A 27,685-nucleotide genomic window follows, 5' to 3' on the forward strand; every position below is an offset into this window, starting at 1 on the left:
ATATGTCTGTGGAACTGTCAATTTATTTCTTTACTTTGGTGAAAAACAGCTGCAAGTCTGGGTCTGTGTGTGTGATTGTGTGTCTGCATTCAAACTGCCACCAGCTATTATTTCAATTTGAGGTTTGCAGGATTTGAATGAAACTGATCTTCCTTTTCATTATTTTCCACTGATGGTTATCTTCATCTGTCTGTCTGCATCAGAATTCATTGCCCAGTGGCAGCTCTGCTTTTGTGTGTGTGCGTGTTTGGAATCTGATCCGCCTGCTGCAAGCCCGGCCGTCAGCAGTAATCACTCCTTTTTATTGTCTGATAATAAAAGACAAATTTAAATTAATAAAATTATTTCTTGAATAAAAAAAAAAAAAACTCAGCTTCTCAGAGGAGGTGAAAAGAACGGCACATTAAACAAACATACTTAACGCTAACATTAAAACTTAAATTTACTCCATTTATGTAATGACACGTATTACCTAAGCCCCAAATCCAACCATGCACTTTCTTAACTGCTTATCCCACATAGTGGAACAAGCAGTGGGAATTTCAAGGTAAAAAAAAATGTGTTTCCTTTTTTGAATGAGAATGATTAAATATTCTTCAGAGTACTGTCTTCTCAAATGTCTGCATAGTTGTGGTACGCATGACATGCTAGGTTTACTTGGCCATGTGTGTACTGGGCATCATTGTCACAGTTATTTAACACTTCTGAACTCTGCTCCTTAATAGACTGTAACACTCTGAGTGTTCTGATATCAGGCTAGATGGCTTAAGTGGTCCAATCATACAATCTGACAGCAGCACAGATTTAATCACTCTGGTTTCTGGTAGCTTTTATTTGTTGTACTTTTTTGTAGCCTTGCTCAATTCCTCCCCTCTGCGGCAGTAACGGTAACACCAGCTCCCACTTTAGTTAATTAGCGTGGGCTACAAAAATGAGAAGGTAAGGCTCCTTTTGAAGCTGAGAGACTCGGCAGACCCGGCTATTTAAGCTGCCAATCTCAAAACTCACACAGAGCGCAAGTGGAGTGCAACTCAAATGTTAGACAAGGCCTTAAATTGCCTGAAGCACTAGGAAATTGTTGGTCTTATGCAATCCAACACTGTCGGCCTAGGGTGGGTTACAGTGCCAAAAAGACGATCCAAAGGCTACCAGAAAGGAGAGGAAAGAGCTTGCTATCTTCATAGTAACTAAGGTGGATGGAGGGAAAGCGCACAATTATGGTGTGAGCCAACAACCTCACGGTAAATGGTCCACTTGGGAGTCCATCACTAACAGGACCATTACTGACACTGATATTTGGAAGATCTCCCAAGCAAGTCTACAACCTGGCCAGTCTGCCAGTAGCAACACTCGACACTGGAAAGAGCAGAACTAGCTGGTTAGCAGCAACTGAATTTTAAAAATAAGGGTGAGGGAACTGTCCAGTCGTAAATTGAAATGTTGGCTCAAATGAATGAAAAAGCTCTCGAATCATAAAATAAACTTGGGTAGTGGCCAGTTAAGCTAGAAAGCCTATATAAGACTTAAGGTCTGTCAGAGAGGTCCATTAGAAATGTTGTGGAAAAAGGCACCAAGACCACAAGTGCAGTGCAGAGGAGCCTTTCAGCATTTTGAATTAGCGTAGGTGAAGACTAGTACACAGCTCCCTGCTACAGTTACCTGTGCTGACATTCAATTGCAAACTTTAAACTTTTATAAAAATCCAAATATTGGAGTTATTCAATTTAAACAACAATCACCACACAGTCGATATGACAGTGAGCCTCAAGTGGCCATTTGAGGAATTGTATTTTTTGTATTTCATTTTTCAGTCCTGGAGTGGCACTGGGTCCATATATGACCATTAATGACTGTGACACCGTGTTGATTGTGAATCGGTTATAAGCAGCAAACCCGTGTTTTTACAGCCGTACAACAGGAAAACGATGATGGCATAATGACATGCTTTCACTCTCTTTTTCTCTTTCCAGGTCTAGAGAAGGGCAGTCAGTACAGTTTCCAGGTAGCAGCAATGACAGCAAATGGTACAGGCCCGGCCAGCGATTGGTACACTGCTGAGACGCCAGAGAATGACCTGGATGGTAAAAACAGAGAGTGATAGAGCGTGTGTGTGTGTTTTTGTGTGCATGTGTGTGTGACAGCGGTGATCTGTATAACAGGATGTAAATACCTCCACTGCCCTAACACTCGCATAAATATTTAACCAGTTAAAGAAGGGTGTCGGGTGGATTGATGGAAGTTTTAGCTCAAGGAGGGGGATGTGAGAGGAGATGGAATAAAGCGGAAAGAAAAGGAAAAGCAGTCGTCCATGTGTAAGAAAACAGAAAGATTTGCTTCATTTAAGCTTAAATACTAATGAATGAGCAGTACATGAACAACGTAAAGAATTTGCACATTTGCATATGAGGGTAGATAAAAAATGTCATTTGAGAGTTTTTTTTTAATTTGTCCAAATAAAAAACATCTCTTTCTCCCTCTGCTTTCTTCTGAATTATGTAACAGTCACCGAGCCTTCCATTTGGACTGCTATCTAGCATTCAAAACAACCATAATGTAGTACTGAACAAATTTGTTTGTCAGCAGCTACTCTATAACACCCTCAGCAAAGACATAAGTGGAGGATTTAGTGCTTTAAAGTTAGTCTGTTCTCCTCATTTCCTGTTCTATATTCTTATTCATGGACTAAAGTACTAGAACAGCTTTGTATGACCCCTGTTATCTTATACTGGGTCTTGGTGCATCCCCTCAGGTTATCAACTATCTGAGACACATTTCAGCCCCAGAATGTATATTTTGATGGGACATAAGTATAAAAGGTACTCTTTAAAGATAAACTGATAACTCAGTTATAATGGTTACTGTATATTCATAAGCATTAAAACTGTCTTCATATCTGCCTACAGCTACGTTATCGAGAGTTACAAAGCCATTACGAGGCTACAGACAGAAGCAAAAACAATCAGCAGAAACAAACTGGCTAGCAGCTCTGGGGATTTTCGACCCTATAACTCTTAGCAGAATAATTTAAAAAACGATAACCAGCTCAGCACCAGGATGTTCTGGTCAGCAGGATGCTGCAGAGATAAAAACAACAAACACATCCATGCTAACTGTGTTCCTGGGCCGGGACAGAGGGAGACACAAATCTTATTTCGATGGATTATCACTCAATAAAGTGATATGAAGCATCTCCCCCCGAGGACCGAGAGTGCTCTAATCTCATCTAATCTGTTCCCGAGGAATAATACTAAGTGTCAGGTCTTTTTAGGGGTAACAGGGTTAGCATTTGTTACCCACAGCTGCTCTAAGTACCTGCTTCTGTGAGCACTAACAGGGTTAGCTTTAAGACTATTGGCGGTGGTAGAGGTCAGTGATGTACCGATGTCCCCAAACCACAGTGCTGTCATCGTCTTTGTGTCTGACATTTTATTGTTGGTTTGTTTGCAGAGAGTCAGGTGCCTGACCAGCCGAGCTCCCTGCACGTCAGGCCGCTTCCCAACAGCATCATCATGTCCTGGACTCCACCGCTCAGCCCTAACATCCTGGTCAGGGGTTACATTATTGGCTATGGAGTAGGCAGTCCCTACGCTGAGACGGTCAGAGTGGACAGCAAGCAGAGATACTACTCCATTGAAAACCTAGGTATGAAAGTGGCTGGAGTGACTTCACCTATAGTTTGCAAAGAAAATGGATACCATTTTCATCCAGGACACATTCAGCCTACATTACCTGCCAGCTAGTGCCAACAAAAGGAGACAAAATAGACCTTCCAACTGAGAGCTGTACTTTCAAAGTCTGATTTACTGCAAGCAGTGGACAGGTTTAATATTTGAGGCCAAAACAGGTCACCATTTCTTATGGATCGACATAATTTTTCCTCCATTTTCATTACAGCTCAATGTACTGAAACAAAACGGTAACATATGCTGATAAATCATGAATATTCAAAAAGCGTATAATTGTTACTAACCAAAACAGAAGCACAAACATCTTTGGCAGTCTGCACCTCAAAGCAGGACTGCAGAGGTGATTGAGAGGTCCATTTCACTGCCTCAGATTAGTAAGGGGTGGGCTAGCAGATTGGACTGTCTATAGCTCTCTGTGCTGGGTACTCAACTGTTTTCTCCTGTTTTTGGTTAGACAGGGAGCTCACCACTCCCACTGTACTTAGTGAGTCAATCAGACTCACTAAGTTCCTAACTCCTGTATCCAGATGGATGAGTGATATAAAACTTCATCCCTGTGCAGTTGTTATGAAGGCTGAACTTATCCATAGAGACCAAAACTGTTATCAGTAAAAGGCTGTATACATGTTAATTTCTGCTGTAAAGTTGGACATTTTAACATTGGATTCTGTGTTTATCAAAATGAGCCAGAAGATAACCACCACCAAGGAGATGGTTGTTTTTTTTTTTTATTTCATCCTGAGAGGCTGCTTGGCTTATTTTTACTGTAGAGGCACTCTTGTGACACAAGTTGCTCATTTTTATAGGCTATTCACCCTTTTACTAAAGTCAAAGTTTGTTAAAATTCAACCTTGCTTCCAAAGAGAACATCTTAGAGTATGAGATTATCTACATCCAGTGGGAACCGTCTTAATGTAATGGCTCTTATTTGACTGTGATTTTACATACACATACACAAAAAGCCCATTAGGACAAAGTATCACAGTTTGGGGGAAAAGTTTTGGATATTTAGATACTGAGACTGTGTAAAACAACTAATGTGGACAGAATTTTACTTATTTCAGCAAAGTGTTCATCCTTTAGGAGCTAGGTGCCTTACTGTGAATTTAGGATATTCTGGATCTACTTAGTGTCTGGCTAAAGGGCAAACTGGCAGAGCTGTAGGACACCTGATGCAACACCAGGCCTCATAGCCAGAAACACCTGCAGTCATAAGCAGAATATTAATCACCAATAGTTTCCATCACTGTCAGAACCTTTTTTCATTTCTTGTCCTTCCTCTTATCAGCGCCAAAATAATTCATCATGTCATGGCATTTCCAGCATGCTTATCAACAGCACCTACTTAATAAGTTCATCCTTCATAAATCCAGCTGCTCCTGCTGACAGCGTGCCAATATTGACACACAGCGTTTGCCTCTTCCATTAATTCATTATGAAGATGAAATCCCCCCATTTAATTACGATCAATAATTTAAAAGAATTTAATAAGAAAGCTGCTTGAGGTGGAAATCTAATTGTGAAAGGTCGAAAAAGAGAAAACATCCTCCCCAGTGAGTGCAACAACCAATTTGCATGCCAAAGAAGACAATAACAAATAGGGTGCAATTTTATATGTGGCTGAGAATTCCCATCTCAGGTCTCATAATGGAGGAGTGATGGAAAAAATAAAATCGGGCCGTTGTGTTGCATGCACACATGGGAGTGAGTGCACATATGTACACGGTATTTATAATTCATAGCGATCATTAATTCATGCGTCTGGGGAGCGGAGCCGCCGTGTTTGCCTAACTGCTGCGAAGGTTTGGCGCAACATGGTGAGAACATGCAGCATCATCACGCGTGACCGGCTGTGGCAGGATGAGCCGCTGCATGATGATGACTACAGATGTCTGCGGCAAGGGTGTGGCTAAGCGGGTGGCTGTGACTTGGCCACTAACCCCGCCAAAATTATTTGTCACATCAGTGGAACTGTGGGCAGAAAATATGTGGGAAAAATAGAACAAAATAATCAAAAAAATGCAATTATATGTAGTGGAAGCTCTGACAGCTAGTTATGACTTCAAAACAATAAAGTTCTAAAAACTGAATCCCCCTCATATTCCTCATGGTGGTTTGGTCCACTGCCTACAATTCTGTAAGTCCTTTGAAAATTTACAACAAAGGATGTGTGAGACGATTTTCTTTACTTCTGCTACTCAGCTCAATAAAACATAATTTAGTTAGAGCTACTGTTGTCACTGGGAGATTGATATTTACGCTAGCAGCAATTTATATTTGGCAGCAGGACTCTCTACTGAGAGCTCTCCAGCCTTTCATGTGCATATGTGGAATGTTGGAGAGCAAGCATGACAAGCAAAACCCACAAAATAAAACAGGTCAGGGATCAATCATCACAAAAAACATGATAAAGTGGGTTACCAATTGGCTTGCAGATGCACCGCTGCACCGTTGACTTTGTGGCCCAAATAGAAAGGAATGTTTGACCTACATGACCAACTTGGCCTTGATTGTTGCTTCTTTAGTTCAGCCACACCTGCCTTATATGGACCAGATGAGGCATTTGGACCACGTCTGTCCCACAAACTCTTTGCTTAAACTAGTTAAAGCCAGTTTATGACATTTAAACCACATGTGAACAGTAGGACACTTCTGACTGCGCATCTAAGGTATTCTAGGTTAGGCCCACCTCATTACTGAATCTTGTGCTTTTGAGTTATACCAACTGATAACATGGCAGTCCCCCTCTAACACCTCATTTTTAAAAATCCTGTAACATTGGCAGATTTCAAGTCCTGCATCTTCTTGAAAAAGTGCAGCTTTCTGTGTTTACTGTCAAACTACAGAAAAGTTACAGTCACTGAGCAGGGTTTAGCTAAAGACTTGTGTTCATGTCGAGTCACTTTGGTCAAACTAGTCTTGACCTTTCCCTGCTTACTTTTAATGATGCTTCCTTTAAGTAGACCCTGCTGAAACACATAGAAGACAGCAAGCAATCAGTTGCATCTTAACATGATAATGTACTGTGGCAGATGCCATTTAAAATGACTCGCTCTCTCTCCGTCTTTCTTCTCCTCAGAGCCAAGCTCGCACTATGTGATTTCCCTGAAGGCTTTCAATAATGCTGGGGAGGGAGTCCCTCTGTACGAGAGCGCCGTCACTCGATCCCTGACAGGTAGGATGACTCACCAGGCGCCGATAACAATCCTAGTAATCTGTGTTTACAGAGCACTAAGGCATCAGATTTGATTAAAATATAATAACATGCCAGTGCATAACATGAGGCTTATATTAGCAGTATTAGCTGTATCACTAGATGGAGCGTATGTGTCCAACAGTATTAGTAGCTTTTTGGGCATTTTAAGCCTTAGCATTAGTAGTTGTAGCTGAAATTATTAACTTCAGTGGAAGTAGCGGTAGCAGCCATTGTAGGAGCAAGTAGGATTAATAGCTTGAGAAATAATAACAGTATTACACTTACACTTTTACGTCATATTTTGCTTACTGTAATAGCCCACCTATCAAAGTGGACACACACCTAATCATGCAGAGGTTTAAGTCCAGTTACTGTTTGAACAGTTGAGTAAGATGAAGATTGTATCAGGTTGTAAACATGTTTGCTTTCGCTCTCTTTTGGAGCCAATTCGAGTGGCCACTAGAGAAACTGTGGAAGGTTTTGGCACTTCCACACTGGCCTCATTTTTCAGTGCTTGAGGCTGCAGCTTGATCAATATCCAAGTCAAACTCATGACTGGGAAAATCAAACTTTTTGAAAAGCTGATATATCTGGCTTTGTGCTTTTAAACACTGAAGGAGGGGCTAAAGCAAGCACACAGAGATGGCTTTAATCAAATTTTTTTGCTGTTTTGTTTGCAATTTCTCTTCCAGGCAGGTTTGAGCTGATGCTAGTGAAACCAGTGTAGTTATATTTTTGATTTAGAAGAGGCACTTTCTAATAATTAGGCTTCAATCTGGATGTGAAGTCCTGAAATATTAATGCCGAGGACTCTGCTAACATGTAACTCCACAGCCTTTGGTGTGTTTAACATGTACTGTAGTTATATTTGTTTATATATTGATTGATATAATGTTTGATGGCTTATACCCATGCCTTTATACCATGTGTGAGTGTGTGAAAGAGAGAGAGACTCATTAGCTGTCCCTGCAGACGATGAGCTGCAGAAGTGAGATAAATGAAACACATCCAACTCAGAGCCAAGTTTCATCTTATGAATTAAACAGCTGGCCCTTCTCTGCACGCCCAGCAGCCTGCAGCTGACATAAATCCTTTATAACTCTCATAAAATGGTTCTACCCTCATGATGTGATGATAGTCACAGGAAAAACCAGCAGTGGAGAAAACTTGGCTCACCAAAGTTTCTTAACCTTCAGTGCTGGATGTTTTTGTGGGGAAACTCACAACGAGGTTATTTTTAACTTGTTGTCTTTGATTGAGATTTCTTTAAGAGAGGAAGGGAGAGGCGGTGGATGGGAGATAAGGGTCAGATGTGGATCTCATACAGAGAAAAACAGAAGAAAGGGTCGCTGGATAGAGAGACATTTCATCAACTTTAATGAAACCCCATGGAAAGAGTATGGAGGCAGAAAAATAGATGACCAAGAAGGGCATAAAAGTCCAAAAGAAGAGACAAAGGATCAGGTGTGGTCATGTTTACAGTGAGCAATACTTTTTCTCTCTGTAGTTCTGCAGACGTACAATAAAAAGTTAATTTTTTAATAGCAATATAGATACACCTGCAATTCTGCAGAGATCTGTAAACACGCCTGGGGTTCTGTATTTGTAAACACATCGAGAGACCTTTTGAATTACACAAACATATTTGGTCTTGTGGAGAAACACATAAGGAGATGTATGGATATTTGATAAACACCTGCGGCTGTAGAGATATTGTTGAAAACATCTGGAGTTCTGTAGTAATGCATCTCCACATGTGGAGCTTTTTGGACATTTCTAAACACACCTGAGTGTCTGAGAGAGTGGAGGACATCTGTAGATCCATAGAGATTTGTAAGTACATCTGGAGGTTCTCTTGGCATATGTAAACACATCTGGACTCCTATAGAGATACACCAACACATGTTGATTTATGAATATGTTGGCTAAGTAGTACTACACACTTCAGCACTTCCAGAGGCTTTCTGTAGATTGTTAGACTTACTGGCATTCTGCACTGATCGTACCTGAAGATCTTTACATGTAGATAGGTACGATCAGGTTTTCTGTTGACACATTTGGAGTTCTCCATACATATATAGCTAAAATTTTCAACAAATGCAACAGGTCTCCAGTTGTCTGAAGGAATCTCTGGTTATCTAGACAAGAATACATATCCGTATTCTAGAGATTATAGGACATCCTGAATGGGGATACTGTCTCAAGATATGTAGACATCTTGAGTTTCATAGAAATACAGACACATTGAAATGTTGCATTGATACATGTACTCCAGATGTTTCTGAGATTTGTCAACATGTTTACAGTCTTTCTGAGACATGTTGATCTTCATAAAGATTCAAAACCATGTGAGGTTATTTTACATGTTTGAGGAAATATCCAGAGTTTTGTTAGTATTGCATAGACACCGTGAGTTTTCTAGAGACACGTAGAAACATCTGGAGTTCTTTGGATCATACATATATGATTTTCAGCAGATTTGAAGACATGCCTGTGGTTCTTTAGAGATTTGTAGATATGCTAATGTCAACCAGAGAGTTCAAACACACAAAAAAAGAATTTTACAAATTTTATGAGTTCTCTGGATATAGGTAGAAACATCTGGAACCCTTGGTATCTGGGAGATTCCAGAGTTTTCTGGAGGAATGTAGCATTTTTTAGAGATGTGCAGAGACACATCTTGTAATCTAGAACTCCTAAGATGCATCTTGAGTTTTAAAGACCTGCAGATTTGTAGACAGAAATGGAATAATCTAGAAATTTGTAGACAAAAACTTAGATTTCCTGAGATTCGTAGCCCTATCTGAAGTTTTCTGGAATCTCACAGAAACATCCAGAGTAGAGATACATATACATATGCATACATTTTGCACTGATGCATACACAAAGCTGGAGCTCTTCAGCGATGCACAGATACAGGGGGAGTTCTTTACAGATAAACAGTCTAACATGGCGTTGCAATGTGACAGTCAGGAGTTGATAAGCCGAGACCCTGAGGGCTGAGATAGAAACTAAACCCATTACTGTTCTGCCAAGGTCGTCAACAGTGACACACAGACACACCTACACCCGCACACACACATTGTCTGTGTGTCCTGTCATGGCAGCAGCCTGCTGGAGAGGCTTCTTCTTCTTTCTCTCTCTTTTTTTTTACGAGAGCTTTAAAAAAATGGCTCGTTAACGGCGGGATCCTCGTTAATATACTGCCTCGTCCTCACCGCCCGCACACTGCAGAACTGATCCCTAACCAACCGCCATGCTACCATTTAATCAACGACTGGAGGACCGCAGAGACAGGGAGACAGCGAGAGAGATGATGGGATGGATAAGAGGATAGTGGGAGAAAAAAGAATGGAGAGGAAGGAAGAAGTAAATACACGAGGGACAACGTAATGGGAAGAGAGAAGTGAAGAAGGAACAGAAAGTTAGAGCAGGAGAAGGGAAGGAGGAAAAGCAGTAAGGGAAGGTAAGAGGGATTAGAAAGGATGAAGAAATGTGAGAATACAGAAGAGGACTTTTGAGAGAAAGGAGGAGAAAAGAGAGAAGAGCGCAGTGGGGGTGGAGGAAGAGGCGTGTCCTTCATCCTCATCAGTATTCTGTCCTGACTGGAGCTTTATTGTGATGCTGGACGACCAGTTTAACCACGACACCGCCTGGTGCAGCTCGCCCCGCAGCTCCAAACAATTTCTCTCTCTCTCTCTCTCTCTCTCTCTCTCTCTCTCTCTCTCTCTCTCTCTCTCTCTCTCTCTCTCTCTCTCTCTCTCTCTCTCTCTCTCTCTCTCTCTCTCTCTCTCTCTCTCTCTCATGGCCTGCAGCTGCACATCAGATGTCAATGTTGATTTTCTCGTTTACACTGCAGATGCAACAGGATGAGCCCGCGTCAGCTCCCACAGCTGATGCTACCCTCATATGAACTCGCACAGAGAGTTTCAACCTGCGATACCATCCAGTGGTGTAAACCGTAATAATGCAGTAAAGCTATTTGACTTGTCATCAAATTGAAATAATATTACTGGGGGTTTTGTTCTTTCTTTTTTTCATTCTGCAATATTTCCAACTCAGTTTCTTGGACTCTACCAGAGTAGCTCTGCATTAATTACAGTTCAAAATAATCTATCTTTGTCTTATAAAGACTTTGGTGCTGCACCTTAGTTCACCCTTTGTCTGAAATTAAGTCCTGTTCCTCTCTTTTCGTCTACTTGCCTCTGATTGGCTATCTCTTAGGAATGTAGGGCTTTTAGCAGCAGGTGGGTGGGGCTGCCTGAGATGACCATATTAGGGTGTCCTTATTCAATGACATGACAAAAACTGTCAAACCAAGCGTTTAGAACAGTTTGAAGTTTCTGTCTCACAGGAATTACTTCTAAATATTTTAAACTTGTTTAATTTTATCATCAAATATTTGTAACAAAATGTAAAACTTTAATATTATTTTTATAGCTATATCCATGTATATGAAAAAAAAATTTTTCCAACTGAACTTTTTTAATACTCTCAATGTCAACAGTATTCCCTTACTAAAAGAAGCTGGTCTTTATACTGGTGACATCCACATATCACAAATCTAATAATCCAGTCCCTAAAAGGTATTTGGAAACATAAGCCACAATTTAAAAGTTATTACTGTAAAAGCAAATTTAGTAAGCGTACCTTATATTTGGCTCCTTTTGGAGACCTTTCTATGTTGGCACAGCTCTATGTGGAAAGCTGGATGACTGGAGAGCAGTTATTGTTATTGACTAGGTCAGACATAGCACCAAAAGGAGGAGCAGAGGTGGAGGCAGGTGTGGCTTGCAGATGCATACCAATTGTGTACCAGAAATCCTCTACTTCCTGTCAGCTCTTTCTTTAAAAAACAACATTTTTATGGTAGCTATGTGGCATAAAAAATATCGATCTGTTGCACTGTTATATGAAAATGTAAGCTCGAGATTTGTTTGTTCTACAAAGAGATCTACTTTTATCTTACTGTAAGGCTTATTTCTTTCAGTAGCAGACACTTTGCTCTTTTTCTGTGTGTGTCTGTTATTTATTTCATGATTCATGCACAGCTACTATAATAGAGTCCAGAAATATACAAATATGTGTCTGGAAATGAGCATAATAAGTATTCTTCTATGTATCACATATATTTAATAATTTCATTAAATTAATAATTTGAAGCACTCTTGTTCTTGTTACATTAAATGTGGCTGCAAGAGAAGACTTTATGCATAAAACCAGACCACTGCTGGGTATATGGTTGTAAATACATGGATTCGGTAGAATCACTACTGATCAGTGTGTCAGTATAAGTAATGGAGGTAGTTTTGTGGTAGCCAGCTTAAATCTATAGCCCAGTTTGACCCCTCACGAAGTCCAGATAGTGTAGGTGGAATTTGAGGACTGTTAATGTGAAGCCCGAGGAGACAGTGCAGTGTGAGCAGATGTAAAGTTCAAAAGGGTTTGTTCGAGTTACACTTCTAAAATCTGTGTGTGTGGGTGTCAGACAGTAAGTGTGCTCGGTGAAAAGATGTTCGAATCATGAAAAAAAATACTGCAGAAGGACAGACAAAGATCAGCTTTCTCTCGTCTTATTTTCTAGAGGTAGAAGGTAGAGGTAGAGGAATAGAATGAGAAGAAGAAAAGCACTCTCAGCTGGAGCTGGCTGCCCTCTATTTTCACAGTAAAGTAAAGCAACATTTAAATAAGCAATAAAGTTGTTCTTATATTTTTTTTGGCATCTTTTAACTTTTCCATATTCCATATATCTGATCTCAGTCATCAGCATTTTGGCCAGTACCAAACTGCACAGAGATTTTCCCGCATTACAAATGCTCATTTTTAGCTGCCCTACAGGCTGTTTTGCTCATTAAATGAAAAAGACTAAAAATAAAATTTCAGTTCAAATTCGTGTCAACGGCTTCGCAGTGAATCAGTAAACAGCGCTCTTAACTCTACTGTGGGTGTGTTTGTGTGTATTTTAAACGATCTGCATCACTGTGTTTCTGCTTTCAGTAGGTTTGACGGTCTGTAGATCAGAGGTCACAGAGCTGAAACCAGCAGAGTTGCTTTTATTTTTATTCACTCTTTAGTTCATTGTGTTTACCTCAGCTCGTTCCAGCTCTCTGTTAGCATCTGTTAATGCCTTTTTTTCACATCCTGCTGCCTTCAGGTGCTCTTCCATTTTTCTGGTTCAGAAGTCACATTCACTGAGGTATTCAGCCTGCATCTCCAGCTCCACTACTGACTTTTCTTATCTTTAGTTACTGAAAGAGTATCTGTTCGGCGAGAGTGTAACCCCGTAAATGTCCTCCAAACGCCTCACATATAAGAAATTTGTTGTTGTGAAAGCGGACACACACATAATGCTACAGTTTCCTGAAGAGGACAACTAAGAGGATACAGTCAATGAAAATGTGCTTCTCTGAGTGTACCCTCAGTGAAGTACATCCACATGTATTTTGTATACTGGTACAGTATACAAGCGTCTTGAGTCTGGGGAACACAGCTAACTGATGGAAGTGCTAAAAATAATCCAATTGAAATGTAATCTTGCGGTAGTCCATTGCTTTGAAGCACCAGGAATTGAGTAGCAAATTGTGAGAAGTGTTCTTGTAGGTTTAGTTGTGGTGATGATGCCATGACTAGAATTCACTAGTGTTCCCCGAAACATATCACAAGTGGGTAGCTGGAAGTGCTATTAAATGTTTTTTTAGCAATTACATTAAAACCACTGACCATTATGTCTTCAAACTCAGCAATGTACTTAACTGGGTTCCTACCAAGTTTGATGTAGACGGGATTGTTGGTTGTACGCATAGGCAAAGGACAAACACACACACACACACACACACACACACACACACACACAAATGATTCCTTGATTTTGGAGAGATTCCCAGTAATTTAATGACAAATAAGTGATTGACAAAATGGAGAAATTTGATCAAAATCAGTTACATTTTTTAAACACAGTGTGTTTAATTTATGTTCCTGAAAGATATCTTAAAGCATCTGTAGGTAGCGTAAGCTCTCTGGTTTTCTGGAACCACAGATCCACATCAATGAGTTTATATTTGTTTAAATATGCAGAAGGCTCAGGATGGCTGGATTTCATTCACACAGATACTTTTAATAAGGCTTGTTTTTCCTCACTTTCTTTAATTAAAAAAATAAGTGTCACTGGCCATTGGTTCTGTCCATTATAGTAACTGTGGTCACCAAATGGGTTTGTCCTGTAGGCCCCACCCCTTTGTGGGTCTGTGGATCCACTTGCTGTTTAGAATAACGTCTTTAATCTGTCTTTGTCTCCTTAATCTTTGTCTTTTTTCTCTCCTTTTCTCCTCTTTTTCACTTCTTCATCCACCACTCTTCCTTTTCCTCTCCAACAAACATGGCTGCCTGCTGCATGTCTCTTCCAAACTTGCATGTCATCTTATCTATTTATTATTTATGTAATTATATATTTGTCTTCAATATGTTTCCCATATCTAAACGTCATTATTGCACTTCCATTGCTTTGTATGATTTCATTAAATGTTCCCAAACGCCTTGGTTACCGCTAACCCCCCCCCCCCCCAAAGACCCCATTGACCCATCTGAGGATGACCTCTTCCACCTCTTTGATAAATACCCCACTCCCATGCCAGACACCAGCACTCCCATGATCCCCCCAGTGGGGGTCCAAGCTGTGGCTCTGTCCTCGGATTCAGTCCGTGTCTCCTGGGCCGATAACTCTATGACCAAGAACCAGAAGTCATCAGAAGTTCGTTACTACTCCGTCAAATGGAAGACAAGCTACTCCACCAGTGGAAAGTACAAGGTAAATCACAGACTCTCATGTCCATGCTCTGGGTGTTGACATTACATTTGAGGACTTTTACCCTCAGACTTTTATTTTGAAAGTGAAATAAAACCTTTGATTTTGATTGGAGCGAATAAGTGATTAATTAAAGTCTAAAACCTAAACTATAAAAAAAGCAAATGATCTAATTGTCAATATCTTTAGTATCACATAGTAATGTTGAATCAACAGTAGGACCAAGAAAATAATTTGTTTTGGATTTGTGTATATCTCAATTTCAGACTGATTATTATCTTGTCTCTGTGAAGTGCAAATAAATAGTGGCTTCCACTAAAAATCAAAATAAGCTTTTAGCAAGACATGTATTTTAAACTAATCCTGCAAAATAAACAAAACAGATTACATAAATTTTTTTAAAGCTTGGGTTTAACTTAGAACTTAAAAAAAATGTATATTACTTAGCTGTTATGATGAGGCTCAAAGCTATTTGTATGGGGCATACTTAGCTGCCTTCAGTATTTCCTTGGGGGTTTGACTTGGGCCTTTAGGACCTGACTTAGGAGCCAGCGGTCATGAGAGATAATTTTGAGGATTTGACAGAAAACTTTGTCATGAGACTTGATTGCATGGATCTGACTTTTGTATTCTTCACTTGGAACCTGTCGATCCTTATAGTTCAGATTGGACAAGACTTACTTGTCTTGGATTAGGGTTATTTCAACAATCTTAACATTGTGCTTAACTTACCATCTATTGGTCTAGATTTACTAGATTTACATTACCTCTTAAATAATGCCTTCCTAATTATTCAAAATTCTGGGACTTCTCTTTACTCTTGATTTGTCTTATAACTTAATTTGTTGGTCCAAACTTAGATTTTGACATGAGGTTTAACATGGAGTTCACAGTATCTTGACATTTTGCTTCCCTTAGCATCTACTCATTATGTAAAGCCTTACCTGACAAATGATGCTGTGTTAGATATTTGAAATGAAAGGATTTCAGTTTTAATAATGGGACTTTTCTTAACTTGGGCTTGAGTTTGGATTTGTTTGTCCCAGTTTAGGACGTGACTCTGGAGTTCATACAATTCAAGTCTTGCATGTAATTTACAAAAACAATGAAACAATTACGTCTTTAGCCACTTTCTCTCTTTTAGCTGTAGTCACAAATTGAAATGTTGTATACACATTTATTATTTACCCTAATTTCAAATATAGCGTATCAGTATTTCTCCAGGATGTGCAGTCTCACAACTGCATCTCCACCTCCTGCTGCTGTTCATTTATCAGCTTACAGGAATTAAAGTTCATACCTTTCATCTCCATCTCATTCCTTCACTAACATTTTTACAAGTGCCCCATCTGTTGCTGCTGCTCAATACCACCAAGAATAATCATGCACACCCCTCTTGGAGAATGGAGTCGTCTTACAAACCAAAGTTTATTAATAATTTTTTACACTTTTGAAGCTTCTATTGACATAAAAAATCTCTCAGTTGGCAGAAAGAACTTAAAATTTTAGGCAGCACTGTTGCAGTGAAGTAGTAAAAACACAAGGGTTGTATCATTAATGGTGGTCTGAAAGCAAGATAAAAAAAAAATCCTTGTTCGATTTTAGGTTACTGAGTTTCCCTGGAAAACCAAACTCTTGAGAACTTGTAAGAGTGAAAAAGACCTTAGAAAAAATAATCTGAACTGTGCTCCCATAATACTGTAAAAAGGAAATCTATACAAGGGCAGACTCCATTGTTCTTAATAAAGAGTAGACAAAGAGAAAGTGGCAACATCTTTGCTTCTTCTTCCCTGTCATCAGACATCAAAGTTTGGGAAGTAGACACTATCAAATTTTAATAAAAGTCTAAGGCTGTAAATAACTGTATTATATTTCTATGTTTAAACCTTTAAGCTCCTCAATAATAATGACCTCAGGGTTGGAATAGGACAAAAAATTGGCCCTGGCATTGTTGATCCAGGCGCCCCACCACGATCACTCCCACAGCATAGGGTTTAGGGTTAGAAATGTGATTTTATTTTTTTTTTGTAATTTTATCCGTTGATTGTATTTGCTGTATATTTTATCTTTTAATAGCAGCTTTATTCTCGTATTGTTTAGTTTAACATAAAGCCATCTAAGCTTCCAAATAATGTCATGTGTCCAGTCTGCAGACACTACGGCCCTCAGCCACACGGTCACTGGCCTCAAACCAAACACCATGTACGAGTTCGCTGTTATGGTCACCAAAGGCCGCAAGTCCAGCACCTGGAGTATGACGGCGCATGCTACGACATATGAAGCAGGTAAGTCTCACAACTTCTGCCCTTTGTTAGGATCTCATAAACATAGTAGGTCTGACTCTAACTTTAAGCCGAACCTGTTTCTGAACCTATTTCCCAAACACAAGACCTCCCAAACAGGCCCTTTAACCACATAGCAGTCAGGGAAGCGCTAACGATTCCCATCACAGACAACCAACAGGTGCCTCACATTCAACTGCAAGTGCACAAACTGTAGCTGTGCCAGATAGAGACAGAGCACAGTTTGGCCACAGTTTTACCACACCAAGAAATCTGCATTCTGTGAAGATCCTTTCTCACTTTCTGAAAGCTGCTTATTGGTCGGATGAGAGGGGAAAGTTGGTAGAGCTCACTTTGAACTGAACCTTACTGGAGATTGGAGAAAGGCAGTAAGTTTATACAGCAAATATTTTCTCATGCATGCAAATATGCAAATATTTTTAGCTTCCCTTTTTTCTATGCAATCATTAGCTACTACCTATGTAAACTTGGAACTTATTCGAAAGGCATTTTATTAGTCTTTCAGCCCTTATTTGCACAACTTGTTTCAAGCTACTGTAGAAGATTTATTTACATTGTGCTTTTCACATACATGGGGCACAAAGCACTTTAAGAAATCAAGAAACAGGGTGCAGAACTAGATTTAAATCAAAAATAATTTTGAAAATAATTTTCTGGGACTTTAAATTAAAGGTTGCTTTGTTTCTCTGAGCACTGTTGGATGTCCTTGATTTAAATCAACTTAATGCAAATGAAAAGCAGCCAACTGTATATCTTATTGCCTTAAATGAGTAGCTATGATGCCAGATTGCACTGCTGATTACACAAACAGTGAATGGGAACTGTGAAAACCCTGGTTTGAGGTGGATCATTTGTTTATTTGTTTTTTGTGAATGTATTGTGAATCTTTGACTGACATTTATTCATTCATTGTGCAGAAACTTTAGTTTCTACTGAAAGTAACATTTAGGGAAAAGGGCAGCTTCAGGAAGCATGGGTGCACCAAACAATGAGATGCATTACTCTATTTTCTTCCCCTCCCTGAACAGCAATTACTTTTAATAAGAAGTTTAACTATGGATAGAAATGATGTTTTGGTTCAGTGAACAGTCATCTAGAAACTCCACTCTCTCCCGCAACAACACAACAACTCAGCAATGCAGCAATGAAACCCAACCGCAGACAGAAATCAAAATGTCAAGGTATCCCTTTCAGGATGTTTACAATCATGTTTGCCGGATTTGTCACCCAATTAAGCGTGAACGGCATTATGGCCCCGGTTCCCTGGGGCCTGTTGGAATACATTGACATTCAGAGTGAGCAGACGGACTGAGCCCACTCAGTCCCTGCAGTGATCCACTGGCTCTGGAGGCACACACTGACCATATTTTCACAACAATACACATACTGACCACTTTTTAAAAAGCAAAACAAAGTAAATACTGCATTTACTGCAGCTCATAACGTGTCCGTCTTACTATGAAAAATAGGAAATGCAGATATGAGAAATATTTCTGTACATTAGAGTGTATCACATAATGGTATTGGTGTATTTAAAAGCTATAGACACTTGGACACCAGGGGATGAACCTTGATGAACCTGAAGATCTTGCTCCTTGTGTCATAATTGCATTACTGTTATTAGCACCATCTCATGTATGTGGTCCTCACATGGAGTTGCCTGAAATAAATGATATAAAAAGCATTGAGAGGATTTTGCTTTAAAAATGCATTTTTTTTCCACCTCTTTGAAACTAATGGGTCATTAACAAGCCACTCAAGGGTAGGGTTAGTTGACCTTCTCCTAGGCCATAAGCATAGTTTCATATTCATTCATTCATATTTCATCTCTTACATCCATTTCAGTATGCCATGCTAGTAAAAGTTCAATGTAATGGATGGATGTGAACATAACCAAAATGAGAAACTTTGAGGCTTCTCCACAGTGTCTTGTTCCTAGGATTGAACTCTTTTGGACAGTGACCTCTGATATGGTTGGATTTTATTTTATTTGATTCTATTATTGAATCTTCCTGAATTTTCTGTCTGCTGGGATCGCCACATCTGTCACAACTGCAGTCTTGTCAGCCCGTCAGCCTATCTGGTTGGTTAGCCAGCAGCTGCTTGTCTGTCTGGAACTCAAAGGCACTTGGTTGTGCCTCTCAGTGTGCATGACCCTAGCTTGCATCATGCTACAATATGCTGGATCATCTCCCGAGCACTCCCGACAGTCTGCAACCTGTGTTCATAAAGAAATTACCATCTTTTTCCAAGCATTTATTCAGTGAATTGAACCCAGTTACCTTTCACATTTCAGTTAAATCTGAGATATCTGGCAAAGTTGTCTTTTCAGTGTGTTTTGTTTTCATTTTCAAAATGAACTTGATTTTTGTCAATAAAAAATGCATGTGGGTGATCGATTGCTTGGTGGAGCAATGAATAGGTGATTAAGCTTTCATACGGTGTATGCTACTTAGACTGCATTTGTTGGTTTGGACAGTGTTGCCTTAGAACAACAATAATCCTCTCTCTCTCTCTAATGAGCTATTATTTTTAGGAATCTGAAGCTTGTTTTTGATTAGTTGTGATGGAGGTCTCTGCAGAGTCAAAATGGCTTTGAGCTAATATTCCAGCAAGGGTTTATAATGTTCCTCGGCTCGCTGGGTTGCTGTACCACACAAGAATTTAGCCTTTTGACAAATCTTGATGTGTTGCAGCGCTTTCAGTGCTGCAGCCTCCCCTGGGAGCTGATAATCTAAAATACCACCCAAATCCTTCAAAATAAAAAACAAAGCATAACAAAACACAAAGTATGTCTGCCCACAAGAATTACTCATTGTTTTGAACAAATAAATAAATAACCTCACTACCTAAAGCACTGCTATGGTTAATCTGCTGCTTTTTCCTTTAACATTTTAGGATTAAAGTCAACTTTATTATTATTACACATGTATAAACACAGGGTAACAAAATACAGAGTGTGTTTTTAGTGTTCTTCTTCAGCATTTTTGCACAAATTACTCATGCTGATTATATTATTTTAGAATAGAAGAGACTCTACATTCATGTTAAAAAGAAAATTCAACAAAGTACACCGTTGGCCCTAACCTATAAGAATTAAGAGGTTAAGGAGCAGTCAGGTTGTGGTAGTCAAATTATTCTGGCAGTTGATGGGATGGAGCATTTTGCCAGGTGTGGATGTCCCTAAAAAGTCAAGGTCACACCATGATGTCCTCAGAGAAGTTGCAAAAAATCTAGGAACTACATATCAGACTTTAAAGGACAGTACAGACCACAGTGCAGATTTTTGGCCATAACGTATATCGCTACATCTGGGAAAAACAATAGCAGCACAGCGGTGGTGGAGGGCTGATGTTTGGTTTCAAGTTCCTCTTCGACTTTCTTTCCACTTTTAGTTTTGGCCAGCTTCTTCCGACAGATGCCCTGTGGCTGGGAACTGTACCTAGTTTGAGTCTTTGGACAGTTCTTTTTAACCTAAGTTGTTCGCAAGGAAACACTGAGAAATAAAAACAGTAGATTAAACATTCATTTCTAAATGAGAGTGAGGAGTCACAACTGCATGCCATGAAAGCCAAAATGATGGTCTTTCTATTTGCAATCACAAAGCCATGATCCAAAATTCATATTATTTTCTATTATTTTCTATTGCGTATTTTTTAACTCGGTTTTAGCTTTAAAATTTTTACTTAATATGCTTGTAACCTAAAGAAAGCTTTCATGAGAATATTGGTTTTAAATCCTTAATATGTAATATAAAGAATAACCACACAAAAAGGCTGTATCTGTTACCTGCAAAGGCCTGTGAAGTATCCTCTTAATATTCTTATTCTTCAATGGTTTCATTTGTTTTTGTTTTTAAAAAAAAGCATCACTCACCTCCAACTCAACAGCACTCATATCATATCAGTGACAACACTTGAGCAACCTGTGTAGCTGCTCAAGACCTTCAGGTCCCACTGACAATAATTGTCTGAGAGTAACTCTGTCATTTGGAAGTCCTTGGTGTCACATTTAAATCCTGTTGTGTTTCTAAGTTAAAATTGTTATTTTGGTGACATTTATTATGGTGATCATCTTCAATAGTCAACAATTCAGGATCATTGACTACAAATTGAAAATAGTTTTAATTATATCTGCTTTGAGTGCTGGAACCACTACTTTAACCAGCAGGTGTGTTCACAATGTATTTTCTCAAGGTTTTCCTCTATATTTATGATAAGTACAGGTTGTCACCATCACTAACAGGCTCAGCAGGAACTTGTAATTTCCTCCAGCTCGTCTTGTCAGATTTAACAAGCAGTTTCATTAGCCAGCTCTGGGGGGCAAGCTTTGAGTCCTTTCCTGGTGTGAAACTTAAAAACTCGTCTTTAATCACATCTGTAACTCAGGAAGCACCCGCAGCCATCACACACTACAGATCTAATAGGCTGCCACTTAGTTTCCATGGTGATGGTTGGAGGAGGACAACAAGCCAGAGTCTTTCTTGTGAGGCCGAGCGCTTGACATTTTCACAACAGAAGCAACACAAAAGGGCAGTTCAGGAAAGTGTTGAAAATTACCTTCTGTACAATTTCCTCAAGTTCAAACACAGCAGAAAGTCACAACAAAGCCAAAGAGCAGCTGAACTGAGCTCATTATAGATTATTGTCCACTCTGGAACTTCCCACACAGACAGACGTTGTGCAAATGTTTAGACTAAACAGTGAAAGGGAAAAGCCGTCTGTATGTGTCTGTCTGATCCAGCATGACTGTCTGATCCAACCATCCATTTAACAACCAAGTATACAAATACATAAAGTGCCAATCAAATGACCAAAGTAACAAGTTTACATTATTAAACAACAGCTAGGAAAGGGAAATTCTTTGAAGAATTCCAGCATAGGGCTGGGGCCAACCCGTTCTCACTCCCAAAGCGTAACATTTTACGCTAGGTGACAAATCGTCACCATATTACGTTTTCGGCCACCCACCACATTCCTAAATGACGACCTCGGAAAAAGAGGAAATATGAGAACCGTCTGGACTGAACCTACACATGTTCGCTCTTTTTCTTCAAATCGCTTAGAAACACGCTATTTAACATCATTAAAGTCCTGGTTAAGGTCAGGAATAAGGTTATGGTCAGGGCTAGGGATAAGGTTAGGTTTAGGGCTGAAATACAGGGCTGGAACGTCTACTACCGCGGGAGCGTCATTGCACTGGATTCCAGCAATAACCCGCCGCGTACCATAAGAACGCCGAAGGTCTCCTTTCGCGTTCCTCAGGAACGCCGCGGGACGTGACAAAACGTCGACATGTTACGCCTCGGGAGTGAGAACGCTCTGCTGGGGCATATCATACTGTTCACGATAATACCGGTATAATGTTGGGCAACAATAAGAAAATGAAATGTTGTGATAGAATACGGGTAAAACGCACATGTGCAGTGCCTTTGTTTTCATACGGTGGAAAAAGCATGGCGGAGAATGAGAAGGGCGAAAGTGGATCATTGAATGAAACAGATGAACCAGAATTGGTTTGTAAAAATGCTCCAACTTCAGTGGTGTGGAACTGGTTTAGCTTTCATCCGTCAGATACACAACAAAGCACTATTTTTGGTAGAGCATGCTAGCGGGCCGTCGTTATTACCGTGTTGTTTGGAAAATACGGCACACTTAAAATCAATCCTTTGATTTTTCTGAAAATCGACAGGTCCCCTTATAATCCCGTGTGCCTTATGTATGAATTCTGGTTTTGTTTACTGACCTCGAAACGATTTTATGTACACGGCGCTCGAAAATCTGTCAAATGTTTCAGTACGACTTTGCTAAGCTACGAACCCGCACCGCTTGATGGATTGTCGGAGCATTACGGCTATCGTAGGCAGGAGCCTCGCGGAGTGATACATACTGTGCTTCAACATAATATTACCGTATTGTGTGTGTATAACCTCTTTTTAAGTTTTGTGGATATTATACGTGGTTATGCTGAGGATATGTCGGCCAGTTTCCACTGAAAATGCCTTTTGGTTAAACTGTCAGCAAGGAATTTGCATTTACACTGTTAACTTTTTATATAACTTTAATGCACTAATGAAGTTGTGGAGTTGTAAAGTATTTTGTCTAGTGTGAACTATATCGTCAGTTATATCGTTATCGCAAATTTTCAAATGTATATCGTGATAAATATTTTTGGTCATATCGCCCTGCTCTACTCCAGCAATTGATTCTGTCAACAGAAATTCAGTTGTATTTTTCAATAAGCTTTTGGACTAATGGACAAAATAAGTCTGAAAGGAAATAAAATGTTTTAATATTTACCCATTTATTCAGCAAACTAATGAATTCAGTTCAATTAATATAGCGTCACTTAACAACAAAAGCCACGTCTAGAGACTTGAGATTGTAAAGTACAGACCCTACAATAATAGAGAGAAAACTCCACCAGTTACAGGACCTCTTAAGACCAAGTACTTGGTTACAGTGAGAAGGGAAAAACTCCCTTTAACAGGAAGAAACCTCCATCAGAACCAGGCTCAGGGAGGGGGAGCCATCTGCTGTGACAGGTTGGGGTGAAAATTGTCATGTATTTTTATTATATTCAGAGAATAAATTCACATCATGTGACACTATGAACCGACTACACTACATTAATAACTTTACTATGCTCACCAGTAAACTGCAAATGCCTTCTCTTGCCAAAAAGCTCTTCTAGAGAGCCAGTGACATCACCACAAGGGACCTAAAAGTTCAACATGTAAAGGTTCTGCGTGTCTTTCCAGTGACAATCTGCATTTGAGCAGGGTTTGGTTGTTACATGTAAGTAAGAAATGTGGAGTGTGTAACAAAGAAATCATGAAGTGCTATCTGTTCCATTTAAAACTGCCTCCTTCCCAGATTGTCTATGCCCAGTTTCATTTGTGTTGTAGCCACTGTAGCCAAAGACACTGTAACCTCTCAAACTGCTTCTGTTTTGTTGACAGCTCCTAGCTCCGCCCCCAAAGATTTAACAGTTATAAGCCGTGAAGGACGACCCCGTGCCATTTTGATCAGCTGGCAACCACCTATGGAGGCCAACGGGCGAATCACAGGTGGGTCTTTGCACATAAACACACGGGTGTACCGCTGTAGTTTTCTGTAATAACACATACTGTTGATTAGAGTTGAAGAGAGGGTTAAGTTTCTGATGATTTTTTTCAGCTTAAGGTTTATCATTTAGTCTGAAAGTAGATCGAAAACATCAACACACTCTTCAGGACTACATGAACCCAGCTGCTTTGTGTATCCAAATGCACACACCTAACACAATATCTTCCATTGTTCCATCTCTCCTCCTCTGGGCGATCAGCTCGGCTGTAAACCCGTCTGTTTTAACGAGCTCCGCTGTTCCTGCAGCGTCCCCGAGGACGAATCAAACGCTCCCTGCGGGCATAACAGCACAACACAGACTTACTCTCAGACACACAGATCGCATATTTTTAAACCCTCTACTTGTTTCTGTTTTACATCCTAAATGTTTTGTTTTTTCCTAAATGTTTTTAACATTTGCTTCTAAATGGCATGTACCCAAACATTCTGGGTATCAGATCGTAGTTCTCAGGTTTTTCACTATAATTATTCATATTTTGCAGCACCTTTCAGTGACGCACTTGTAAAAAAAAAATTCCTCTAGTCCCGTTGACCTGGTTCCAGTTACAGTTCAGATCACATCCGCCTATTATAACAGAAGAACTGTTTCGTATGCAAAAGGCTTGATTTTATATAACACCTTTCTATCTTCTCAAACTATGTTTTTTTAGAATTTAACTAAAATGTAACCTAACTCTAACTACCCAAGTGGTTCACCAGTAGATGTTAATAGGTTAAAAAGATGACTATTTTTAAAAATACATATTATTACTCATATAATTACAACTCGTTCGACAGGTTACATTCTGTATTACACTCTGGATAAGAACATGCCAATAGACGACTGGGTGATGGAGGCAATTAGTGGCGACCGACTAACCCACCAGGTTGTGGATCTGAACCTCGACACTGTTTACTACTTCAGGATTCAAGCCAAAAATGCCAAAGGAGTCGGCCCTCTATCCGAAGCCATCCACTTCAGGACAGCCAAAGGTGCGTCCGAGTGTGTGTGAGACTGAACACCCGTTCCTGCTTTACCTGTAAATGTATTCCTTTGTTTCATATTTTATAAATTAGCTCACACTCTGTTGCTTTTTCAGTGGAGCATCCAGACAAGATGGCCAACGATCAAGGTAGGCTTTTTCATCTTCAAAGTGGTTTCTCATCAGACTGTCTGACTTCAAGGCAAATCATGTCTGAAGGTCTGAATCATCCTCAATCTCCAGTAAACAGTCATTTTAACTTTCATGTGAGCAGTTATTTTTTATTTTGAGTTCAATCTGAAAATTATACTCGTGTTATTTGATCTTCAGATCATGTTTTGAATACGATTAATCTTCATCTCTCACAAGTTTATTTAAGTTTTGTCTGCCTTTGCAACAAGTTGTAAAATGTTACATACTCCTGAAATTGTGGCATGACATTCAGTTGAACTGAAAACCCGATTCACAGACTTCAAAGATATAGAGCTGAACACACAAACTCTACACTGACAGAGACTTCATAAGCTTTTCAGGATGAGGCTCAGACTGTACATGCATGTAGCCATTGTGATGTCACTCACTGGTTTCCACCCTTTGTACTTTTAAGTATCAATGTTAACATTTTTCTGGCTTTTTGTTTTAGCCTGAGCGTGTATTTTGTCATGGATCGCTGTGTGGCAGGCAGGATGAGGACCCAAAAATGCAAAACTCACAGACTCAGGGGATGAACTCAAAAATCACAGCTTTAATGCTGGAGAGGCAGATCGCAGGAAATACAAAACTAAACTGGGAACAACAAACTAAGCACTCGCAGAGAGACACGGAGATCCACACAGCATGAGGGAGAACGCGACACGGAACTGAGGGAGACGCAGACATAAATACACAGAGGGTTAACGAGGGAAGTGGGAGCACATGGGGAACACAGGTGACACTGATAATCATAACGGGACAGGGCGGGGTGAACATAACATGACGTATACAGGCGCGGGAGTCACAAAGTAAAACGGGAAGTACACGGGGGTTCAGACAGGAGGGGAGAGAGAGAGCACAGGAAGAACATAGACATAACGGGCAGGGGAGACATGGAATAAACACAAAGAGAGACGAGGGCTCATAAATACACAGAGGGGCACACGGGGGGTAAGAGTCACGAAGGGAAAACACTTAGGGAACAACACACCAGGACAACTCAGGAAACATGGCCTAAATAAGGAACGAAATAAAAAAAACAAGAAACTAAGAATACTGGGCCCACATGGCCCAGGACCATGACATATTTATACAGTGAAACTAGCAAAGAATAATAAATAATAAACTTATTTACATAACACCTTTTAAAACAAAGTAATAATTTGTTTTAAAAGTGGCATCATGTAGGCATCCATACACTCTTTCCCCCATTGGAACAACAACTATGTTCACTGAGTCACATCATTCAATGAAGGCTGAGGTCTCCAGTTTGAGGTTCTTGAGTTTGTCTTTAACTGAAGAGGGCAGTTCACCATTTTCAAGGACTGAGCTCCCATGGTGTGTTGTTATAGATAAAAAGAACGGCATCACTTTTGCACTTCTGAACAGATAAACCACCACTGAGTGTGAGCTAGGATTTACTGCTTTAACAGCTTGCTGCTTTGAGACTCGATATGCAGTAGTCTATATTCGTTGTTCATGTTCATTGAAAAGTTTTTTTAATTTGATTTTTCTTCATTTCACAGCTCATATAAAATTACTTCATTCAGTCAAAAACAGGTTATATGCAAATATTTGGCTCTTTGCATATAACCTGTTGTTGCCAACCCACTGTTAGATGACTGAGAGCATATTTTTAGTTGGTTCCAATCATGTTTGCTAGATTAGCCAGGTTCATGTTTAATGTCTTAACATAACATCCATATGGTTTTAGGTTTGGTCAACATTCACCCCTTTTTATAGAATTGTCCCCAGTTGTTCTTAAACCTTCTTTCGGCTTCTCCTGTTAGGGGTGGCCCCTGCCTCCACCTCACCCACCCATGGTATCCTCCTGTGTCACATCTACATATCCTCCTTCGTATATCCATGAACCTTCTGTGTATCCCTGTATCTTTTCTACAGAATTTTTCTCCAGCTAGAACTAGAAAGGATTTTAACAAAATGCCAAATTGTGTGAGCTATTATTTAAAAGGTAAAATCTTCTAGTTTATGAATATTTGCCTGTTTAGTATGTGGTTAAACACAAATCCTTAACCCTAGATGGGTTGCCCATAAACTGATGTAGGTTAATGGACTGGGATGTCCTCCAGTCTGACTTTCACCAGATTTCCAGTACTTAGTTCAGTGTAACAGAAACAGAACGGACCTCAGACCCTCTTTGTCCTGGGAATTTTTAGTGCATCTGGACTTAAGTGCAGCGAAGCGCTTTAGGCGTTGGGACTTAGCTCATGTGTCAGGGTGTTAAATGGTGCTGTTTGTCACTGACAGTTGTGTGTATGTGGTATGTGCACATGTACACTCTGTGGTCCCTCTCCATATAAATCAGAGGTGTTGTCAGGGGAGGAGGGAAGATTGATGCCTGGCCCTGTTTCTGTGGACCTTATGCTCTGTAAACACATTTACACGCTTTCACTCACA

At 39.8% G+C, this 27,685-nt stretch overlaps 1 protein-coding gene across 1 annotated transcript in view; it reads left to right on the forward strand.

The window, feature by feature from the left end:
• Nucleotides 1–27,685, forward strand: part of dcc (DCC netrin 1 receptor) — a 145,666-nt gene that overhangs the window by 53,044 nt on the left and 64,937 nt on the right. The window contains exons 8-15 of the mRNA XM_085461002.1: nt 1,971–2,081; nt 3,448–3,642; nt 6,766–6,861; nt 14,448–14,686; nt 16,830–16,968; nt 23,948–24,055; nt 24,891–25,085; nt 25,193–25,225. Of these exons, the coding sequence (XP_085317128.1) occupies nt 1,971–2,081; nt 3,448–3,642; nt 6,766–6,861; nt 14,448–14,686; nt 16,830–16,968; nt 23,948–24,055; nt 24,891–25,085; nt 25,193–25,225 (1,116 nt within the window). The remainder of the gene's footprint in view (nt 1–1,970; nt 2,082–3,447; nt 3,643–6,765; nt 6,862–14,447; nt 14,687–16,829; nt 16,969–23,947; nt 24,056–24,890; nt 25,086–25,192; nt 25,226–27,685) is intronic.

The sequence above is a fragment of the Copadichromis virginalis genome, linkage group LG7 (assembly GCF_057382275.1).
Source record: "Copadichromis virginalis isolate Kocher_CV1m ecotype Utaka linkage group LG7, C_Virginalis_male_GT1.1, whole genome shotgun sequence".
NCBI classification, from domain to species: Eukaryota; Metazoa; Chordata; class Actinopteri; order Cichliformes; family Cichlidae; genus Copadichromis; species Copadichromis virginalis.